This window comes from Sarcophilus harrisii, chromosome 1 (genome assembly GCF_902635505.1).
Source record: "Sarcophilus harrisii chromosome 1, mSarHar1.11, whole genome shotgun sequence".
Classification (NCBI taxonomy): domain Eukaryota; kingdom Metazoa; phylum Chordata; class Mammalia; order Dasyuromorphia; family Dasyuridae; genus Sarcophilus; species Sarcophilus harrisii.
This window is the reverse complement of record NC_045426.1, coordinates 213,701,109-213,726,209: the sequence shown is the minus strand read 5'-3', so window position 1 is coordinate 213,726,209 and position 25,101 is coordinate 213,701,109. Positions and strand designations below refer to the sequence as shown.

At 33.9% G+C, this 25,101-nt stretch overlaps 1 protein-coding gene across 4 annotated transcripts in view; it reads right to left on the bottom strand.

Moving 5' to 3' along the window:
- Positions 1-25,101, bottom strand: part of PTPN3 (protein tyrosine phosphatase non-receptor type 3) — a 294,046-nt gene that overhangs the window by 119,516 nt on the left and 149,429 nt on the right. For all 4 annotated transcript variants that reach the window (XM_031969204.1, XM_031969218.1, XM_031969227.1 and 1 more), the window contains exons 6-7: positions 24,590-24,634; positions 17,405-17,457 (exon numbers count right to left, since the gene is read on the bottom strand). In XM_031969204.1, coding sequence (XP_031825064.1) covers positions 17,405-17,457; positions 24,590-24,634 — 98 coding nt within the window. The remainder of the gene's footprint in view (positions 1-17,404; positions 17,458-24,589; positions 24,635-25,101) is intronic.

The following is a 25,101-nucleotide window of genomic DNA, read 5'->3' as shown; positions in this document are numbered from 1 at the left end:
CATATATCCATATCTTTATTGATAAGCCTGAAAGACATGTCCTCTAGGTCACTTTTCACTGGAAACTCTTTCCCATCCTTTAAAGTTCTGCCACCCTTATTCTCAACCCCACAGCTTCTTAAACTACGGGATGAGATCCACTATGGGGTCATGTAAACTAAATGTGGAGATCCTAATTATATTATTAATATAATTATGGTTATCATTAACTGTTTGATTTGCATATCTATCATGTATATCTATACAGCCAGGGTCATATAAAATTTTCTTGTGCAAAAAGAGGTCTTGAGTGGAAAAAGTTTAACAAGCCTTGCTCTACCCAATGCTTATAACAGTCTTGTCCCACAGACCTCTAATGACACTGTTTTATAATTCTCATAATATGTCAAATAAATGCATTATAATGATCTTCATAGATATTTTTTCCCCAACTAGCCCACTAGCTGAGGTTTGGAGCTGGGGAATAACTCTCTTATAGTACTTAATGAAGGTATTTCAATGGGTCAAAGAGTAGAATTACTTTTGTTACTTTTCACATATAACTAGATTGCAGTAAAAAAGATCATGACAACATACAATTCTACCAGAAAACTATTGGGGGTGCAGTATAATATGATGTAGTAGAAATTACAATGATTTGCTTTGGAGTAGGAGTCCTAAACTTGAATCATAGATCTGCTACATACTACATGATTCCAGCCAAGGCACCCAAACTCTTTCGACCTCAACATCCCCTATACAGGAAAACTCAGAGTTGAAAGGAGTCTCAACAGTCAGTTAGCCCAGGTTATAGCCATGGAGGAAGGACCAACATCCTTATCAAAGAGTCATCATTCAGCTCCAGTGATGGGGAAAACTGCCCTTTCTTGAAAGCTCTCATTATTAGAAAGTTATTCCTAAAATTGAGCTAAAATCTGCCTTTTCAATTTTATTCATTATTCCTACATGTCAGTCCTCCAAGTCAGAGAAAAACAAATCTAATACCCTTGCTACTAAAAGTCCTTCAAGCACTTGAAAATATCAACAACAGCCTTCCTTCCTCTCTGAAGTGTTTTTTATTTTCTTTAGTCCTTTTAGGCAAGAAATCTAGAACAAAATAAAGATGATAAATTCTTTCTTATCTGGAAATACTGGATTGGAAAGTTTGCTTTTACAGCATGGTTCTCAGCAGTCCTCTGAGTTTCCAGGACTTGCCCATAGTCACACCCCTAAAGGCTTCACTATATTTTGTCAATGTCTATTCTAAAACATGGCAGTCAGTCTAACCATGATACATAACAGCTCCTGATCCGAGACATACACATTATATCATAGTAGCTTTTAATTGTAGTCCTGTAACAAGTTCCATCTCATCACTTAATAAAGATACTGATAAAATTGTAATTTTTTTCAAACAATTACTTATGTCTAACTCTTCATGACCCCATTTGGAGTTTTCTTGGCAAAGATATTGGAAGTGATTTATCATTTCCTTCTCTACCTCATGAGATGAAGAAATAGGTAAACAAGGTTAAGTGATTTATTCAGTCACACAACTACTACATTTCTGAAACTAGATTTGCACTTTGGTTCAAACTTCAGGGCTGGCACTCTGTCCCCTGACCCACCTAGTTGCCTTCATGAAATTATATTTACCTTCCATTTTTATTTCTAGTTCACCACCAAACTGTAGGAATTATTTACATTGATCTTAGAGAAATTCTGTCTCCTGATCTACTTCATTCTCCATGACTCTGTGGGGGTATTTCCAAAGTATTATATAGTTCAAATCCAAGTTCAATCAGAAGAGAATCTAAGTTCCTGGAGGGCAGAAAATATTTTGGTTTTGTCTTCATATTCCTAGTATTCTAATAAAGTGACTTAAATTGGAAGATGCTTCAGAAATGTCTGTAGAATTGCAAGTATTATTCTATTGTAGTTTCAAACTAAGCTCATTAATTTCTCTGACCTCTAATATTAGTGGGACTATAACATAGAAACAAGGCCAAAGAACTTAATTTGGTTGATTGTGCAAATTTATTATGAGGAATTTATTTTTTCCCCTCAATAGAATGAGGGGTGAGGGAGAGAAAATTATATTAAAAATGAATTTAAAAATAAATTTAGTTGTAAAAAAAAATTTTTTTAAAGAATAATACACATTTTCTTAAATTAGTACCAATTTGAAAAGAAGCACTACAATAGACTGTCTGAGAGAAAAGGACAAAGAACTACTTGAACAGGACTTAGTGGGTGTGCACGCACATCGTTCAGAACAAGAATCTCAGCTGTGACAGCACAGGTAATTTCTCTATAGTAATATGTCTCATAAAGCTGAAAAAATTTGATCACCTGCATTATCGGAGTTCTTAATTCTGGTACTTATAAATTCAGAATAATGGCCTCCAATGAGGATGGTTATTGATAAATACACAATTTTTGTTCCCTATTTATTTGTTCTTTCTCCACTACCATGCTTGTATCTTTGCCCTTGTTCTTTACTGATTTTGGGTTATACTTGTATTTTACTAACATAAACTGTCTTATTAAATGATAATGATATAATTAATATCATTAATAATTCACGATAACTCTTTTGGTACTTCTCCATGACTGGATTTCAGCAGATCAAAGAATATTATTTTTGTTGTGATGTCACACATTAATAAGTTGCCAATATATATATATATATATATATATAATGTCAATTTGCAATTTGATCAGAATATTTTTTCTCCAAATCCTGCTAGCACATAATTGTGTTAGTTTTAGTTGCTCGTCAACTTAATAGGTAGGAAATACTTCAAAGTTGTTTTTGGTCATGAGTTTGATCATGAGTCAGAATGAATATTTTAAAAGAAATTATTTATGAGGTACTCTCGGTTGTAAAATGTCTGATCATATCCTTTTGACCATTAAGCAAAGGAGGTGACTTCAATATTTGAGTTTCTCAAATTTTAAATATTATGATTTTACCTATTATATTTTATGCAAATATTTTTCTACTTTTTATTTTGATGTCTTCTTTTGTAGAACTTTTTTTTTGGGGGGGGGTAATAAAATCATTCTATACAACAATTTTTATATTTTCAGCCAGCTAGAATTGATTTTGGTAAGTGGTGTGAGTCAAGGGTATAAATTTATTTACTGCCATGTTCTAGCCAGTGTTCTTAAATTTGCCAAATAATGAATCCTCTCTCCAGCTGCTATCATGTTTCCCAGAGTTACAAAGTGATATCTTTTATACCTATTTGGTCCTATCTTTGGGATTCTTTTCTATTCTACTTATTTTTTCTTCCCTTAAAAAAAAAGTTTCAGGGACCCAAATGTGCAAAATGTTTGTGGCAGCCCTTTTTGTAATGGCAAGAAACAGGAAACTGAGTGGATGCCCATCAGTTGGAGAATAGCTGAATAAGTTATGGTATATTAAAGTTATGGAATATTATTGTTCTATAAGAAACAATCAGCAGGATGATTTCAGAGAAGCCTGGAGAGACTTACAGGAACTGATGCTGAGTGAAATGAGCCGAATCAGGAGATCATTATACACAGCAACAAGATTACATGATGATCAATTCTGATGGATGTGGCTCTTTTCAACAATTGATTCAGGCTAGTTCAAATGATCTTGTGATAAAGAGAGCCATCTACACCCAGAGAGAGGATGGTTGGAACTTTGTATGGATCACAACATAGCATTTTTACTCTTTTTGTTGTTATTTGCTTGCATTTTGTTTTCTTTCTCATTTTTATTCCTTTTTGATCTGATTTTTCTTATGTAGCAAGATAATTTTATAAATATGTATACATATATTGGATTTAACATATATTTTAACATGTTTAATATATATTGGATTACTTGCCTTCTAGGGGAGGAGATGGGGAGAAGGAGGGGAAAATTTAGAACACAAGGTTTTGCAAGGGTCAGTGTTGAAAAATTATCCATGCATATGTTTTGAAAGCTTTAATAAAAAATTCTTTTTTAAAAGTTTTTGCCCATTATCAATCAGCTATCATATGAACCATTTCATTTTATGTTTTAAAGCTTGGGAGGGCAAAAAACAACTTTTTTTTCTTTGACTTTTCTCTCCAAAATTTACCCTTTAAAATCCTACCCATTTGTTTTTCCACATAAATTTTATTATAACAAATCTAATAATAATTGCTAACATTTATATAGTACTTACTAAATTCCAGGCACTGTGCTAAAATTAATAATTATGATTCATTTGATTCTTAGAACAACCCTGAAAGTCCTCTTTTATAAATGAGAAAATTGAGACAAAAGTAAAGTGACTTGTCCAGTGTCACACAGCTCAGACTTCGGGCTGGAATTGAATTCAGATCTTACTTACTTCAAGCCCCCAGGATTCTAACCTTTGAATCATCTAGCTGCTTCTTACGTTAATCTGTGTGATTTATTCCCCACCCACCTTACTTTATTACAAATTGCTGGTAGGGATAGTGGCACACTCCTATAATCCCAATTATAATTGGGAGGCTGGGCTTGATGTTGGATTTATCGAGTTCTGAAAAGCCCTATTTAGTGTCTGAATTAATTACAGCACAAATACAGAGCACCTTTAAAACATGAGGAAAAGCAGGCTCTCCTTTAAAAAAAAAAAAAGGGGGGGGGGCAATTGACCCCACTCAGAAATGGATCAGAGCAAAGTTTCTATGTCAATCAACAATGAAGTTGGACTTATTATTGGACACTACTTCTAGCCTGGGTAATATGGGAACATGGTTCACAAACAAAAACAAAAAAAAACCAAATCAAGTTCTTAGCACATCTGATACAATGATACATTTTGCAGATAACTTTGTTTTAAATCTAGTCTTGTGAAAATGCTAAATATTTTCTCATATGGAATGTCTTCAGGTTTTAATTAGAATTTTTCCATGATGCAAAAATTTCTACAACTATTATTCTTAGTGCTTTCGTTACAAGATAGATGCTATATTCATTTATTTTTCTTATGAGTACCACAAAGATATGTTTACGCTAATGTTAAACCATTCCTGCAGATCTAATGCAAATAATACTTGGTTACAATGAATGATTTTGATTAAATTGTTGCATTTTCCATCTACTATTTTTTTTTAGCATTTTAAAAAATGTCTTCTTTAATAGGTATTAGAAAAAAGATGAAGTTTGTCTCAAGAAGAATGGTAGCAATTTATTCTCTCTTGATATGCAGAAATAATCTATGTAATGTAAGATTTTTTTTTTAAATCTGGAAAAATTGACCTATGGAGTCATCTAGGCCAGGTGTTTTCTCTGTTGATTCAAAGTTCTTATTGTGAAACTGGCTCACACAAATTATTTATTTCTTGTTCTAGCAGTCTCAGTAATGTAAGTAGTCATCTTTTTCACCAAACTTTTCAAACTAATTATTAATATACATAGTTATGTGCAACATTTTCTAATGATATTCCAAATTTATTTTGTGCTTGTAAGGATCCTTTTTATTTTTTAATTTCTGTTTTCACATTCCTTCTTTCAGTTCAACTCGTTAATGGTCTCATCTTTTAAGATAATTTTTGTTCATTTTATGAATTTAAGATTCTATTTCTGTTTTTTTTTTCTTTTATTTTCTATTTTCTTTGCGCTATTATGTTGTTCCTAGGAAGACTTACTTTAGTCTTTTTCTCTTATTAACCTAGGCAGCTAATATTACAAATTTACCTCAAAGAATATGGTTTTGAGTCTATCTTAAAATTTTTGATAAATGACATTTTCATTGCAGTTTTTAAATAGTCTTTCAACTTTAAAAATATTTCTATCAAACAGCCAAAAAATATAGTCTCCATGGAGTCATATTTTTAAAAATTCTTATTTCTAGTTTCTTATAATGAAGTCTTTATGTGTCCTATAAGGGAGCCATAAATAATATAAATAAGAATCTTGTTCTTATTTATTACTTCTTATGAAGCTGTTATGTTTCATTGTTTTAGTTTTTGAAATGTTTGATATATTTTTAAATATTCATACTATTACATTGATGTATATATAATTCATTAAAGTTCTTTTCAGGGAATAGCCATATAGTGTAATGGATAGAACACCAACCCTGGAATCAGGAGTAGCAGAGTTCAAATCTAGCCTCAGACACTTAATACTTGCTAGTTGTTGGGCAAGTCACTTAATCCCAATTCCTTGAAAAAAGTTCCTTTCAATACTATTTAATACCATTTTGTGTAGATAGTTTCTCATTAGAATCCTACTTTATCAGATATTACCATCTTTTTAAAAAATTACACATATATTTTAGAACAATTAATGTTATTATGTGTATATCTTTTTGCACTAAATGTTTTTCCTCTAGACAACAAAAACCATCCCATAAGTCTTTTCTTTTTAATGGGACAAATCAGACCATTCATAGTTATTAAACCTGATTTGCCTCCTCGAATTTTTTTTCTTAATATGATTTAAGAAGTAAAACCATCCCCCCCGCCAACTATTTCTATTGCTAGAAGCAGCATGGAATAGTGATAAAAAACCAAGTTAGAATGGTTTGTGTCTGAACAACCATCTGGCAACCAATTATTTAATGTTTATTAAGCACTTACCTGCCAAGCACTGAACTAAACATTGAGTACATAAATAAAAAGTGAAAACAGTCCCTGGTTTCAGTGAGTCTACTATCTTAATGGTGCAGTATGGACAAATAAATGTATACAGAATATTTTATATATACATACAGAGTAGACCTATACTATCTTTAGAGATTTCTAGCTATTGGGCTGTAATGGAGGAAATAGCACATATTCTACACAAATTACATAAAAGCCAACTTAGAAGGTATTAAGTTCTGGGGAATCAGGTAAGGCAGAAGGTAGCCTTGAGCTCAGGCCTGAAAGAATCCAGCAATACTAAGAATTTGAGAAGAGGAGAGAGAACCTATCATGGTGACAGCTTGAAGGAAATATTTTGTATAAGAACACAGCAAATTGGCTGGTATAGTGGAATGGAGTAATGTGTAAGATTAGAAAGACAAAGAAGGTTCAGATTGGGTATGACAAACTGAGGAATTCATATTTCATCCTAGAGGTGAGAAGACGCTCATTAGAGCTTTATGAAGAAGGCAGCAATATGTATGACTTGCCCTTTGGGAAAATCATGTTGGAAGTTGTATATTAGATAAATAGGAGAGGGAAGAGACTTGAGATAATAAAATCCAATCAGGAGACTGCTACAATAGGCTCAGTGAGAAGCAATCAGGGCTTGAAATACGATGGTGGTGATATTAATGGAGAAAGGGGACAAGACAAGAGAAGAAATAAAAATTAGCCTTGTATAGTGAATGGCAGTGAGAGGTTAAAGATGACACCAAGGTTATGAACCTAAATAACCAAAAGGATACTAGTGCTCATAAAAATAATAAAAGAAGTATGTAAGAGGGGTGAATCTGGAGAGGAAAGTTAGAGTTCAGGTTTGGTCAGTTTTTATTTATTTATTTATTTTTTTTGATGCTTATGAGATTTAAAGTTCTTATGAGAATTAAAGTTCTATTAGGGAGTTGGTGAAATGAGACTGGAGCTCAAGAAAGAAACTAGGACTAGATTTACAAATCTGGGAGTCATCTTCACAGATAATAACTGAAGAAAGCCATCAGAATGGATCAGACCATTAGATGAGAGATTAAAGAAAGAAAAAAAAAAGAGAGCCTATGACAGATCCTGGTGGTTACTCACAGTCTGGGTTATGAATAATGAGCATCAAGAGAAACTGAAGAACAATCAAATAAATAAGAAGAAAATATTTAGTAGAAGAAGAAAGCAGCCAACAGTGTCAAATATGGAAGAACTGTCAAGAAAATGACAACTGAAAAAAGGTCATAAAGCTTTGGCAGTTTAGAAACTACTGGTAACTTTCAAGGAAATAATTTCAGTTCAATAATGAGATTGGAAGCCATAATGAGAAGGTTTGAGAAAGAAAAGAAGATGTAAGGGAACTGAGTTTAAATAGCTTTTTCAAAGAATTTCGCTGAGAAAGGGATGTAATATATGGGATGATAGTGGGGATGATAAGATGTAATCAGGCTTTTTAAGAATGAGAAACATTTGGGGGTGTTGTCAGCAAAAGGAAAGGAACTGACAGAAAAGAAAGACAAGATTATAGAGGGGGGATGGCTGAGGGGGTAATTTGCTAGAGAAACTAGAAAAGCATAGGATCTAAGGCACAGCTAGAAGGGTTCTCCTTAGAAAGGAGATCCACCTCTTCATCAGAAACTAGAATGAAAAGGTAGGGTAGAGTTAAAACAGGAATGTAAGATGAGAAGAGGGGGTAGAAGAGGATGCTGACGGCTAATGATCGCATTCTTTTTTTGGTAAATTAGAAGGGAATGCCCTTACTTGAAAGACTCAATTGCAGTGCATGAGAAGGATGAGCAGTTTCAGTTTGCGATTAAATAACAAACTTTTAGGAGACCCAGCCAGCATAGATTTATGACTTCTTCCAATTCTGTTCCATGACAAAGGAAGCAAGGAGGCAGATAGTGGGAGTAACCTAGAGCTAGAGTTTAGTAAGACTGGTGACAAAACTAAGGTACAGAGGATCCAAAGCAAAAGATATTACCCATTTGAACTGGTTAGCAAAAAGATCAAGATTGAGAAGAAAGGAGAATACTGAGGGATGTTTAGATTGGAAGTTATAATAAGAATAAAAAATAGGTTTAATTTGTTTATGTCTCTAATAAAATCTTACTTATCATACTCTATAGTCTCAACTAAAGAAAATGACAGAACTAGAGTATCCTACTATTTAATTAGTAACAAACATCTTATCTCATTGATCTGAAGCTGCTTGCTCCCCAACTGTGCTGATCTCTTCAACTATGAACTTTTTCCAATAAATTCCCTTAATCTGATATACAATTTTTAGATTCAATCTGTTTCTCTCCCCTCCTCCCCCCGAAGCAATTGGGGTTAAATGACTTGTCCAGGGTCACACAGCTAGGAAGTGTTAAGTGTCTGAGACCAGATTTGAACTCAGGTCCTTGGTGGTGCTCTATCCACTGTGCCACCTAGGTGCCCCCTCAATCCAACTATTTTTAAGGTCTGTGCATATTTTTGAGCAATTCTACCTTATTTTTCATTTAATTAGTGAAAAATCTGGGGAGTTTCTAATCAGTACTTTATTGTATGTGCCACCCATGGCCCAGGGGCAAATAGGTAATTTATTTTTCTTTCTTGACTATTTAAAAACTATCTTTATCATTCTGAAATTTGATAATTATATGTTTGGGAGACAAGTTTTTAATCCCTGCATGTTGAAGACCTATTAATTTTCTTCGCTTGTGAACTGATTACTGTTTTATATTCTAGGAAATTTTCTCCAATTATTTCTTCTAAGGACATGGGGATAGAATGCTGGCATTGAGACTAGAAAACCTAAATTCAAGTCCTCTCTCTAATACATATTACTTCTGTGACTCATGGGCAAATCACGGAAGCTCTCCTGCTCTAGGCAACATTCTAAGACATAATTTGCAGTTAAAATATTGGCATGCAACAGGAGAGGCTATATGTATCGGGAGGAGTCCCATACTCATGAAATCACAAATCTAATTCCTATAAACTATCCTCAGTCAAGAACTTCCTTCTTCCTTTGTTTCTTATTCATGATCCTGGTACATTAACAGTCTCTTTAAACAAATGTTTTAAGATTGAGTAATCATTCTATTTTTTAAAATCTATTATTTATCTTACGTCATATTTTAAAAATTCTATTGACATTCTGAACTCAATTTTATTTTTACTATCTACGGATCTTTTCTCAACTATGTTTATTTATTTGTTTTTATTTCTTCCAAAAATGCTAAATGGTACTAGGTATATTAGGCAAGACCCCTAACCTCTGTTTGCCTCAGTCTCTTCAACCATTAAATATGGCTAATATCAGCTGTTGTGAGGATCAAATGAGATAATATTTGTAGTTTAGCCCAGTGTCTCACACATATCCTTTCTTGTAGAGGGTCACAGACAGTGGGGAAACTCTGGGTGAAGTATAAGACTCTTCAGTCCAGAGGAAACTTGCCGACAATGTCTGGTTCGGCTCCCCATCTCCTCTAAGGCTCTCAGGTTTCCTGAGAAATCAGGAGGCGGTGACAACTTGTGTTGTAACTGAAGCAGAATGATACCAGGTGGCAAAGAATGATACCAGGTGGTGAACTACATACAATAGCAAGTTGTTCATGTGATCCCATGTGCGCAGTATATACTTAGTGCATGCCCAGTGTTTTTGTTACTTAAGGGTATGAGGGTATAAAAGGGGAAAAGACCTTGTAATAAATGGACTCCATTTTTCCACCATCCTCAGGAGTCCCACCTCATCACTCCTCCTCTAGGAAGGTATATTTTAATCACCCCAGCGTGGGGGCTCTAGAAAGCAATGATACATTTTGTCACCCCAACTTGGGACCTTTAGAAAGCAGAACTCAATATTTTAATCACCCCAATTAGGGGGCTCTAGAAAGCAGGGCACAATATTTTCTTCCCTTATTCTTAGTCTTTCTCTGTCTCTGTCCATCTGTCTGTGTCTCTCTATTTCTTTTTTGTCACCACCACTACCACTTGGCAGTGATAACTGTTGGAGGAAATTGATTCTTTTACTTGTGACTATTTCACTATTTCCAGGAAGTATTCAAAACATTATGAAATATTTGCTTTAAAAAAAATTTTTTTTAGACTAGAGGTAACTGAGAGGTAATTGGGATCACTCCAGAAGAAGTGTTTTGCTGGAACAGTTTATATTACAGAATTTAAATTAAAGCAAGAGCTTTAATAAATTCATGGAATCATAACCATAAATGTGGAAGAAATTTACAACTAGAGGGGACCTCTGTTAATACTCAATGGATGGCCATCAGTTGGAGAATGGCTGAATAAGTTATGATATAAGACTGCTATGGAATATTATTGCTCTATAATAATAAGCAGTATGGTTTCAGAGAGACCTGGAAAGACTTGTATGAACTGATGCCAAGTGAAATAAGCAGAACCAGAAGATCATTGTACATGACAACAGCAATATTATACGATAATCAATTCTGATGTAAGTGGCTCTCTTCAACAATTAGATGATTCAGACTAGTTCCAATAGTCTTATGATCAAAAGAGCCATCTATATACAGAGAGAGGACTGTGGAAACTAAGTATGATTCACAACATAGTATTTTCATTCTTTGTGTTGTTGTTTGTTTGCATTTTATTTTTTTCATCATTTTCTTTTATGGTTTTATTTGGTTTTTCTTATACAGCAAGATAATTGTATAAATATGTATGCACATATTGGATTTAACATATATTTTTACCATGTCTTTAACATATACTGGACAACTTGCCCTCTAGGAGAGGGGGGTGAAAAAGGAGGGTAAAAACTGGAACAGAAGGTTTTACAAGGGCTAATATTGCAGAATTATCTATGCATATGTTTTGAAAAATAAAAAGCTTTAATAAAAAATAAAAATTTAAAAATTAAAAAAGCATAGATTTCGAGCTAAAACAGACTTTAAATAAATATACTTACTCAATCCCATAATTTTACACATAGAAAACTAGGATCCAAAAAGATTAAATAACTTATAGAAGATCATACATCTCCTATGTGGCAGTGTCAGATTTTGAATGCAAGACTTCTGATTGCTTTTTCACTAAATCATGCTGGACTGTATTTAAAGTTCAAGTAACATGGAATAGGCAGGTAGCAGATTAAGAAGCAAGGTCCGAAAGACAGAAGTTGTCTCTTCTAAAAAAGAAGCTAAGAAACTTTTAAATTGAAGAAAAGTGCTCATGAGGACTCTGACACATGCAACATGGTAATATTGTAAACTCTCAGACTAGACTTTGAGGTCAAAGGCCCTTTCCAACTCTAATATTTTATCACTCTTTGACTAGGATTCTAAGATTAGAGCAATCAATAAGCATTTCTTAAATGATTACTATATTCTCAGGACACAGATGAACAATAGTATATTGCAGAGGTAACTTTAGATGACTTCTCCTTTGCTGTCTCCTCCTCAGCTTGGTTCCAGAGCAAGGTGCTGCAGCAATCTTTGGTATGGTCCATTACTTCTCCATCTCTGACATAATATACCTAACTGATCCTAGGCATGCTATTTAACATTTCAAAGTTCCGGACAAATATGCTCTAAAATTTAAAATTTCAGAATAGATCCTAATATGCATTGGTAGAGGAAGTTTCCTTAGTAGGAGTAGCCTATACCAATGAAAACATAATTTCAATTCAAGCTTCTAGTACTGTATCAAGTGTCAGGAGGAAGACAAAAGAAATATAAGAGGTCCCAAAAGTCTCGGTTCAGATTTAGGCTCTAAGAATTTTAATTAATAGTTTAATCAGAGAAAATAAGTATATTTGAACCAATTAAGAAAACAATATTAAAAAGTATGTTAAGTGTTATACTGGTAAGACTTCAAAAAAAGACAATTAATTATTTGTGAACAAGGATTTCAAATTTTTTTGAAGTTGTGGGACCTTTATATTTTAAAGATAAATGTTGGGACCATGATCGAGAGGTAAGATTTTTATGCTGACTAAAAGACATAGGTTAATGAAGCAAAATTTATTCTAGTATGTAACCAACAAGCTAATGGAAAGTTGGAAATGAAGTATGGAAATGCTATTATAATAAGTAAATATTAGAGTATTAAAACTGCAAGTGATTGTCAGGATTATTCATTATCTCTCTAATAACCTTTTCTTTTGGATCTAAATTAACATTTTATTTTGTATTCTATAATCACTTATGTAACAGTTTTCATTTTTTCCTTCTAACTCAATGGAAGAGCAGAAAGAAGAGGGGAGAAGGAGGCAGGGAAAGGAAAAGGGAAGAAGGAAGAAAAAGATAGAAGAAATGAAGATCACAAGATGAAAGGAACGAAGGAAGGAGAAAGGAAGGAAAGAAGAAAAGGAAGAAGGAGGTAAGGAGGAAAAGAGGAGAACAGGAAGGGAACGAGAGAGGGAACAAGGGAACAAAGGAAGGAAGGTAAGAAGTAAAGGTTTTTTTTAACATCTACTTATATGTCGGACAAGGGGAATAGAATAAGGAAAGGAAGAAATTAGTTTTGGAATAATGAGAGATGGAGATGAGGCTGACTTAACAGAGCTTCAGGGAAAAGTGGGAACTTCTGCTACTGCTGCTGCTACTACAGCAGCAGCTGCTGCTGCTGCTGCTGCTGCTGCTGCTGCTGCTGCTGCTGCTGCTGCTGCTGCTACAGCTGCTGCTGCTACAGCTGCTGCTGCTACAGCTGCTGCTGCTACTACAGCTGCTGCTGCTGCTGCTACTACAGCTGCTGCTGCTGCTACTTCTACTATCACCACCACTACCCCCATTACTACTACTACCACCTTAATGACTACTACCACTACCACCTCAACTATTAATAGTTAACTAATTTAATGTTTGCAAAGGGCTTTAAAATATTATTTCATTTTATCTTTATAAATAACTCGGAGAGAGAGAGAGAGTCATTACTTACTTCTATTTAACAGATAAGGAAATTGAGATAGAGGGCAGCTGCCCAGTGATTTGTCCAGAATTATAAAAGTAGAAAGTGTCTGAGACTGAATTTGAATTAACATTTTCTGGAGTCCATGTCCAGCACTTTATCCACAATGTCACCAAATGGTAGGATAGATAGGAGACCAGGATGTGGAGGTCATAGAAACCAAGGAGTTTAGACTTGATATATTATACAACAAATGGATCTCTGAACTCATTTATCCTATTAGTGCATTCACAATGCGTGCAATTGCATTGTGCAACCCTACCCTTAGGATTCTTACTCATGTCTTATCTGTAAAGTCTTTGGGGAAGACCCATCTAATGTACTGGAGGCCTCTTCCTCTGGTTCTTTGTCTGTTTCAGATATATTAAGGCAACACCGAGGCAGTCTTTCAGTCTTAACAGATGACTACACTATCTTCTTTTCCAGTCATACATATCCTTGACAATATCTGTTATGGCAGTTTTCAAATGCAAGTCATCATTGGTTATAAGCTACAGCCTCCTACTTACAACGACCATGAATCTTTCCATTTTCTTTTGAGTCAAGTGCAATTTTGATTCTTCTGGGATCGTGCTGTTCCATGATTCACAGGCATATATAGCATCACCTGGAGAATATTGGTGTTAAAAATATGGGCTTTTGCAGCAGTGAGCAGTTTGGTGCCATAGTAAGGAACATATAATTTCCCACACACAACCTGCTCTAATCTCTACTTCTTATTCAATGTTGGGCCCTACTCAATGATATTCAAGAGACAGAGACTACATCAAAAATGGCTGTCTGACAATGTAATACATTTTTTAAAAAATTAGTCTCTGCAATATACTTTAAAACAAACAAAAACTCCACCTTGTTTTCTTAATATGGATGGATAGATCAATCCCTTTAGAATAAATATTGAGACTTTGTCCATGTCTTGGGACTGGATGAAATTAGATGCCATCTATAAATGAGACCTTTTGAAGAACCTCATCACCAACAACAAAATCTTCTATATAGACATTTAGGACCCTGACAGAGAACAGAATGACATGGCAGGTGTTATTTTAGAAAGATTAGTCTAGAAATAATAATCTAATACAATAGACAGGGATAAAGTTTCTGAACCAGAAAGACCAGAAATTGTTATAATAGTCCAGGTGTGAGATGAGGATCACCTGGAAAAGAATGCTAACAACAGGGATAGAGTAGAAGGGACAAATTCAAGAAACATTCTAAAACCATAGAACTTTGTAAAATACTAGTTATAGGAGAAAAAAAGAGAAGAACTCAAACTGAAGCAGCATGGTTAAGTGGAAAGAATATTGGATTTAGTCAGAAGACTTCAATGTGATGGCTTTTCTATCTGCCCTCATGTAACTTTGGGCAAATCCCTTATGCTATCCAGGATATAGTTTTGTCATTTGTAAAGTAAAATAAAACTAACAGATGATTTCTAAGTACAGTTTCCAGTTCTAAATTTATAATTCCACAAGTCAAGGATCCAGAGGCAATTCAAAGGCTTAGTTTTAGAAAGGGCTGTTTTTCTCTGACACCATAAGAAAATATAAAAGTGGGGACATATTATGGGAAGGATGAAAGTTCATGAAATGACTTTTCTTTGAAGTGAGAGGGGAACTTAAAAATAAAAAGGACAAGGAGTGGGGAAAGAGTTGTAAGATTTAAAGAAAAAGGAAACTAGGAACAACTTCAATCTGTGGGCAGAGATCATTCAAGAAACAGTAAGAAATATGACAAAGAACTGATGGGAAACAAGTGGAGGTAGGCTGAAGCAGAAGAACCTGAGTTTGAAACAGCCAAGTATATCTATCACAAGGATTCTAAATAAGCATGAATGAATTTTAAATTTCAAATCAACTTTAAAATGTTTCAAGATTCCACCAAATTGATTTAAAAAACAACCATTTTACTTATGAATAATGCTATTTATTTATTTCAATTTCCCCCTGATATATCTGTTGATAAGTTAAAAGGATAGAACTTTCTCTACTTTTTTTCCCCATTCAACAATCATTTCTATATGAAATATTATGATAAGAAACTTTTAAAAAAGTATTCTTATACCAAAATCCATGTTCTAAAAACACAATTGTGATTTAGATTGTGATATACTTGCCCCAACCTCTTACAACCCATCTCAAATGGGTTAATCATCTAATCTTTTTAATTCTATTCAATGCCCCTTAAGTACTGCCCCTAAAGTACTAACATTTTATTCTAACACTGATCACTAAGTATTTTAACAACTCTGAGTAGACATTTTATGTAACTTTGCAAGATTGCTGGATAATTAATATTATTCAACAAGACTTCCTTTCAGAAATTTCCATACCTAATTCTTCAAAAAGACTTCAGTTTAAAAAGAAGAAATACATCTTTTGCTATATACAGTGTCATTCTATTAGAATTCCTTTTTTTTTTTTCTTTTTTGATTCATTTTGATACACAAATATCTATAGTAATAAGAAGAGTTTGTTCTTAAAGACCCCTATCCAACTAGAAGTTTGTATGTCAGGTCACCAGATTCACTTTCTCCTCCAGAGCCATCTGGGTTAAATGTCAAGATATAGGTCAGGATGGCCTTCTCTGGTCCTCCTGATCTATATATCTTACCACCCACCAAGATGTCTCTGGAGAAGAAAGTGAGGATGATGACTTTGCATTGCCCTCCCTCACTTAAATTCAACTCATTTACATGTCATGGCATTATCTCCCTGATGTCATGAAACTCTTTGAGAACAAAGGACAAACAACAACAGTATATGTATGCATGGGAAATCTATCTCAAATATTATCACTATCTTTCATGCAAACATTTCCATTGTCATGAGTTCTCTCAGGGCTTCATCCTTCATGATGTTTCATCCTTAAAATCCATGCACAGTATTCTGAACAGTTATATAATTTATCTGCAATTTTCTCTGTGATTTATTTTGTTGTGGTGGTTCAGACCCAAGATTTCATCATTACCAGGAAATCTCATAAATTCTCAGGCTTTCAGCACCTCAAAAAACCACGAGAACAACAGAAATGGGTGATTTTTTAAAGGGTTCTTACCGAAAAGATAATTTAGACTATCCCTAATATATACCTAACTGGGATAGAATGCAGCCCTGTGACTTATTTAAAGCAGAGAACTCATGAGTAAGAGAATTTTCACTACCAATGCAAATCAGCACCTCCTCTACAACTCAGAGGTTAAATGATTTCACTAGAGTACAGAATTAGTAAATATCAGAGGTAGAGTTTAGGCTCTGAGGCAAACTGTATGTCTGCTGTTTCTGCTAATACCACCTAAAAATATTTTTGCAAATCAAAAAGCAAGCTTAGCATTTATAAGGAAAAGCTCCAGGTTTTAGTAGATCCTAGATTATTTGACTTCTCCAATCAAGTAAACTCTTCACTGTCCTTCAAATAATTTGTCTTTGTTAACCATACCACATCTCTTCTTGCATTTATCTTCTCTTTTTTCCAGTTTATTTCCATTATTAGCTTATCAGGCTAATTTACACATTTATAAACAAAGTATTTCTTTTCTAAAAAGCACCATGTTGTAATTTATGTAGCCTCATTTTAAAACATATCACTTATGAGATAAACATTAATGTATTTCTTATATGTGGAATTCTAGGCTTAGTCACTGTTGTTTCCCCATTTGTCTACCAAAACAAGTACCTGTGTCAGAGAAGAACCTAACAGAGAGTGGAGGTAAGAGCAGCAAAATAAACTACTAAACATTTCCATCTAGATATCTTGCAGGCACCCCAAATAAATGTTATAGAACTGGATTTGCCAATATGTAAGCAGATAGAAGCAAAATGTTGTTAATAGGAAAAGTTCAGTTGCTCAATACTCTTCTATCATATTGAAATATGTATTTACTACTTACATTGTACTGCATATGATGCAAGAACAACTGCAGAATTAAGAGGACATGTTAACCTAGAAGAAAAATCAAGAAATAAAAAATTCAACAATATGCTGAATAAAAGTGAATAATATATCATATCATAAATAATTGTGGGTGACATTTTTTATTGAATTGTTTTTTAAAAGAATGTCATGATGACTACTGAAGAGTATTTTGCTACACTTAAGGGAATGGCACTCATCTCAAATAGATATGCCAATTACAAGACTTATAAAGTTCCTAATATTAGATACTAGAATTTTTTTTTAAGTTAAAAAACATCCAAAATGCATATCTATTATCCAGATAAAAAATAAACACTGGCTTTTCCATTAGTGAGAGGAGTCAGGTTAAGCTACATTCACGTTACAAAGGTTAACACTAACTCATATTAAGTGTCAAAAGAGCAGTTGGAACAGTGGATAGAGTCTTCCTGACTTCAAATGTGGTTTCAGATACTTACTAAATAACTTTGTGACTCAGGCCAAGTGCCTTAATGCTATTTTGCCTTAGTTTCCTCATCTAAAGAAATAATAAATCACCTTAGTATCTTTGCAAAACAAAAACAAAAACCTAAAAAGGGGTCCCAAAGAATCTGAAATGAATTTAACAACAAAAAGTGTCCAATGTCAAGCTCAGAAAACAATAGTGGTAAGTGAACAGAATAGTTTAAGATATTGTTTAGGAATAACAATAAGATGTTTTGACTCTAAATCTATTATTACGGCCCTAGTGGTAGCTTAGGAACTAAGAGGTGAAATTGTGATCTGCCCAGGGCCTCAAAGTCAGAAGCAGTATTTGAAACCTGGCGGATCTAAATTCAAGGGTCAAATCTCAATCTACTACACAAGGACTCTTATAGGGTACCTCATGTTGTTACAGAATGTAAAGACCCAGAAAATTCTTAAGAAAAATAAACTTTTAAAAAAAACCCTCCTAAATACTATTGATTTGTACCAATTTCCCTTGGACGAAAGAAAGGAAAGAAATTATTGGGAAAGAACATGACTGTAATAGGGAATTTTTGAAGACACAATGTCTCTTGACTCTAAGATAAGTATCCCAGATCAGTCCTACTTTCTTAATTTTCTTTCTTTTTTTTAGTTTTAAATTTTATTATTTATTTTAAACATTTTTTAATTTTTAAATTTTGAGTTCCAAATTCTCCCCCCCTCCCCAAGCCACTGAAAATGTAAGCAATATGACATAAATTATACATGTGAAATCATGCAAAACAAATTTCCATATTACCAAAAAAAAAAAAAAGGCAAGAAAAATAGAACCCCCTGGAACTGTCTTGGATCACTATTTATCAGAGTAGCCAAGTCTTTTATGGTAGGTCATCATTACAACATTGCTGTTACTGTGTACAATGATCTCTTGATTTTATTCATGTCACTTTGCATAAGTTCATATAGGTCTTGCCATGTTCTTCTGAACTATCTTCCCTATACAGACACACATGCTTTGTTATAGCACAATAGTAGTCTATCACAATATGATACAACTTATTCAGTAATTTCCCAATTGATTTGCAGTCCCTTGATTTCCAATTCTTTGCCACCACAAAAAGAACTATTAGAAATAATTTCTTTACATATATGTTCTTTTTCTTTTCCTATGATTTTTCTGGATTACAAACCTAGTAGTAGTGTTGCTGGGTCAAAGAGTATGTACAAGTTTATAATCATTTGGGTATAATTCCAAATAAGCTCAATCAGCTTATAACTCACCAATAGTAAATTAGAATACTTATTTTTGACTCATTCCCTCTAACACTTGTCATTTCTGATAGGTGTGGGCTGTTTTAACTAGTATTTCTCTAATCAATAGTGAATTAGAGCATTTTCTCTTATGACTACAAATAGTTTTTGATTTCTTCTTCTGAAAACTGTTTGGTCCTTTAACCATTTACCAATTGGAAAATGGCTTTAATTTTTATAAACTTGACTCAGTTCTATACTTATTATATTTTTGAGAAATGAAATTTTTATCAGAGAAGTTTGTTGCAAAATGTTTTTATATTATTTTATTGTCTATGATAACTTTTTAGCAAAACATAGTTTACTTGATAATTCCTTTTAATTAGGTTCACGTTTGCTTTTGCTTTGTTTGAGATCAAGTTTGCTACCCCTACCTTCCATTTATTTTAACTCTTATCTTTCTGTTTCAAGTGTGTCTCTTGTAAATGACAAGTATTTGAATTCTGGTTTCTAATCCATTCTGCTATCTCCTCACATTTTATGGGCAAACTAATCCCATTTACATTGTTATCATTTCTGCACATTTCCCTCCATCCCGTTATCTTTTATTTTTTCCTTTTTTAATTCTGTCCCTCCTCAAAAGTCTATTTTGCTTCAAATCACTGCCTCCCATTATCAGACCTCCCTTTTATTATCCTCCCACCCCTTATCTCCTTGCCTAATTTTCTATTGGAAACTTCACGGTAGATAGTCCATCAGCAGCTCACAATTGACAAACCTCATATTAAACCATTATTCTCTCCTCTAAAGCCCCTTCAAATTCTAAATCTATGATTCTTTTTATTCTCTTCATGAAAGTTTCTTTTCACCACTGCTTCTTCTGATTTTCTGATCTCATTTAAACCACCATTCTCTTAATAATTCAGGATTAAAACCATAGTTTTGTCTTTTCTGATAAGGAGAATGAAGATGGAAGCCTTTACTGATTTCACTAGTTGTTAGTATTCTCCTAGCCTTTCAAAATTACTGTATTTTGTCAATCTTATAAGTTGTTCAACAAGTATTAATTAAGTACTGACTATATTCCAAGCACTGTGTTAAGCACTGGTAGATACAAAGAAAGGCAAAGATAGCTGGTGCTGTAATTGTAATGAGGGAGACAGTATTTGAGCTGAATACTGAAGAAAGCCAGAAGAGTCCAAGGCATATTTTATACAAGGCATAAAAATGGGAGATAAAAGTATCTTGCTAAGGAACTACAAATAGACCAATGGAGTTTATATAGGGTTCAGAGAGAGGAGTGAAGTATTAAAAAATTGGAAATATAGAAAGAGGCCATTATGAAAAGCTTTAAATGCCAGAAGGGTTTATCTTTGATCTTGGAGGTCAGTGGACAGAGTAGAGATCCTTGAGCAGGGAAGGTAACATGGTCAGAACTAAACTTTAGAAAAAAATCACTTTGGCAGCTGAATGAGCATATATTATAGTGTGGAGAGATTTTAGACTAGAATATTGGCTAGAAGGTTGCCACAAACAGTACATGTGAAAAGTTTTAAGAGGCTTTGTATGATTTCAGTTATGTGATTGGAGATAAAGGCTATATATGAGAGATTATTATCATTAAAAGCAAGCATTTGATGTGAAAAAGGGTTGTAAGCAGCACTGGAGGTTTGATGTGAAAGTCAAAACAACGACTGTGGGGAATGTGACAAGAATTAAAGAGGGAAGAATAAAAGGATTGCCACACAATAAATAAGGATCCAACTGCAATGCAATTATGTTAATTTAAAGTAGGTCCAGTTGTCATATTTTTGTGACTTATTCTAGTAGCATTCATCAGCTCGGAAATAACAATAACAACAAAAGAAAAAAGGGGTGGGAGGGAAAGAAAGGGAAGGAAATTAGGTGGCGCAGTCAATAAAGACTCATTTTCCCAAATTCAAATCTGGCCTCAAACACAGAATATCCTTGTGACCCTGGGCAATTCACTTAACCCTGTCTACCTCAGTTTCCTCATCTGTAAAATGAGAGGAACCATTTGTACTAAGACAGGGTTGTACGCAGCCCTGGAGGTTTGATTTAAATAGTGAACAACTGTAGGGAGTGTGACATGAATTAAAAAGGGAAAAATAAAGGAGCTGCCACACAACAGTTGAGAATCCAATTGGAATGAGATTATGTTAATTTAAAGTAGGTCCAACTGTCATATTTTTGTGACTTATCCTAGCAGAATTCACCAATGAGCAAGATGTAGCAAACCACTACAATCTCTTTGCCAAGAAAACCCCAAATGGGCTTATGAAGAGTCAGACACAACTGAAAAAATGACTCAACAACAAAAAGGGGGATGGTAGAGGTGGTTAATAGAATACAAATAAAAGAGAAGGAAGAAAAGAATTCATTAATGAAGGATAAAGCATAGTTGAAAGAAATGAAAAAAATCAAGACTAAAGACTGAGCCAGAGAAGGAGTCACAGACTGCAAGAACACAGAATGGAGAGACTGATGGTTAAGGTGAGGATAGGTATAGAAGGAATGAATCATTTGGAGGATGGAAGGACTAAAGTAAAATCACAGACACAACCCATTTTGGACGAGGATGGGGTTTAAATTAAGCTGAGGGACAAAGGAGCTAGAAGTCACAAGAATTGAGAAAGGTATTTAAAGGGATACTAATGTGAATGTAAAAGTAACCCAAAATATGTATTGCCATCTTTCCTTTTACCACTGGCTCCTTACTTCTCACTCTTATCTTGACCCTTATTTCCACCATCATTCTATGGAAATGGTTCTTTCTATCTCAAAGGATTATTGTGAAACTACAATGATAAATCATTTGCCATGTGCTTTGTGAACTCTGAACTTTATGTAAATGTGTCATCTACTAATTAGTTGGCAATAAAGACTTTGAATGGGGAAAATGATAGCAACATTATATAAACTGACTTTTAAAATGGGGGAAGGAGGAAGAAATGATTCTTCCAAAGGTTGTGCATAGCATACTAACCAGTTAATAAATATTTATTAAATGTCTATGATGTGCCAGGCACTATACTAAATTCTGGCTTTTTTGAGACCTCCTCCTTGATTTTCTCTTCACATAATCCAATACCATCAGCCACTTCCTCCTGCTCAATAATAATCCTGATTCATGCTCCTCCCAACCACTTAAAGATGTTCTTCAAAGGACCATCCTTTCTTCCCCTTCCATATTCTCTTTGTTGGCAATCTCACTGCTCCCAAAGCTTCAGCTACCACCTCTAAAGCATATAATTCTCAAATCCATCTCAAAAACGCTGACTTCTCTATGGATTTCTACAACTCTATGCCCCTGCTAACTATTAGGCATTTTCACTCAAATGTCCCATAACCAAAACTTAAACTCTACAAGTCCAAAATTGAGCTTATTGTGTTCACAAAATTATCAGATTTGGCCATGTTAATTCTTCTGTTTAAAAATATTCAGGGGCTTCCAAATGCCTTCTGAGTAAACTTCAAGTTACTTTGACACTCAAAATCCTTCCCAAATTGATGGCACTTGATTTTTCCATTTTTAGTTCACATTACTCTCCTCCATACACTCTATATTATATCCAAACTGGACTACTCTGAGTTAATGCTAAACAACAAAATTTCTCAACTTGACTTGTGATTAACTGGATCTATGCCCTATCTTTGATATCTGTGCTGTAAAACAATATCACTCAACTTGATGTGTGATCAACTGGTTTCCTGTCCTTGTGTTGTTCACTACACCCAAAAAGGTTTCCCATCCCTTACTCTTCAAAATTGGAATAAGAGAGGCAAAGACGGATCCCAAAGTAAAAAGCTTCTGAGACAAGATTTATTTTCCCAGATATTAAATTAACATCCAATTCTTTAAAGCCCAATTCAAATGTTCCTTCTTTCTATGGAGTTTTCCCAGATCCATTTTCCACAAACTGCATCATGATTTCCCTCCAAAACCTCACCTGGCATTTTGTTATGCTACTCTTTAATGCACTGCTCATACAATATGTATACTTTTATTACATGTATTTGTATCTTATTATTATTCTCCCAACCAGACTAACTGGGCAAAGGGGCAATAATCGTACCTAAATTCAAACATACCTATTATCTAGCATCCAATGTTGTACACACAGAAAGGGCTTAATAAATGGGTGTTGAAGAAATAGTAATATTATGTTTTAAGTCACTCAGGCTTTCACCTCAGAGTCATCTTTGAATCTTCCCCTACCCTTCATATCAAACCAGTTTCCATATCCTATTAATTCTATCTCTATTTGTGCTGTTTTCTACTTCTACTGCCATACCCCTAGCTCATATACTTATCACCTCTTACATATACCATGATAATATCTTTATAAATTAGTCTACCATGGCTGAAATAAAGTTGCTAATGAAGCTATATGACCAAAGTTCTCCCCTGCTCTTAAGACATGCTTCTTTTAATCTACAAGATAAAATACAAATTTCTTAACCTTAAATTCAAAATTCTTCACAACCTGGTTCCAAGATCTCTTTCTTCCTCCCTTCTCCAGAATACCCTTAAGTCAATGATAGCATGGAGTGTTTCATTTTGTGTGTATGCTTGCTTCCCAGTATCTATCACACACCCTCATACATAGTAAGCCCTTAGTATTTATTATATAATAAGTATTTCCATCAATGAGCCTTGCACATAGTAGGTGCTTAACAGATGTTTACTGAATTGAATGACATGTTCCATTCTGTCTACTCTACCCAGAAAACCTTTTTCCCCCAAACACAAAACATCCTAGGTGAGGTGAACTTAATAGGCAAATGAAACTCAATTATTAGGCACTGACAGTCAGGAATTAGACAAGATAATACTACATAACCCCCCAAATAACTCTAGTCCCTCAGCTATTTCCCTAAAAAAGAAAAAAAAAGTCAAACACAGACCTAGGGGATGGAGGAAGAAACTAAAAGGGAACAATTAACATGTCTACTTTTCTCAACTCCTCTCACTTAGCCACACCTTCTTTCTTAGTGTTTTTTCATAAGATCTTTACTTATTCTCTTCTCTAAAAGTATTTTCCAGAGGTATTCTGATCCCTTACCCCTTCCGAAAGTTTCACCAGTTTTTAATTCTTAAGTTCAGCATATAACTTGCTTTACCACCCCCATTATTCTAAATTGTTTAGAAGCTGCCCTTAACCGAACCCTGCCTTTGCAGTGAGCCAAACATTTCCTGAGGAAGTAATTTTGACAATGTTTAAAGAGGATTTAGAAATCTAGACAACATGCTGTTTAGAATGACAATAGCTGCTATAATTGAAACTTTTAAGAAGAGACATGACATGCTGAGTAGCACTCTAAACACAAAAATGAAATCTAATAAAAAACAAAAAGTATAGGACAGTTTCAGGAAGATTTCTTTTTTTTAAAAGTCTAGCGATTTAGAGAGAATAAAAAATAAGAGAACTTTAATTACCTTCCTTCGCAAATATCCATCTTCAGTTGCAAGAAGTATAAGTGCCTACAAAGTAAATTTAAAAGTAATATTTAAATTAAAATAAACAATAGGGACTTGATAAGGCAACAACAAAATCTGTACATTTGAAAACCAGAATAACTATAGAAATATTTTTCTAACAATATGAAACTTTTCTTGCTTATGTTTGTGAATTTTATACAACTATCCTTAAGACTACTAATACTAATACTCCTATCTTAAAGCCTCCTATGTTTTTAAAATACTCTTTCTACTTAACCATTTTCCTCTTCACTCTTCTCATTTCTTATTATATATACCCTTTATTCTTCAAGTCTTCTAAAAAATGGAATGGTTGTTGCATTTTTAGCAGTTGGATACTAACCTTTTCAATATGCTCACCCTATCTTTCTCATGTGAACATTCCCTTTTTTTTCCATTTTTATTTGTTCATTCTTTATCTTTTCTATAATGGAAGCATTATTTATGTTATGACAATTAAAAAATGGTGA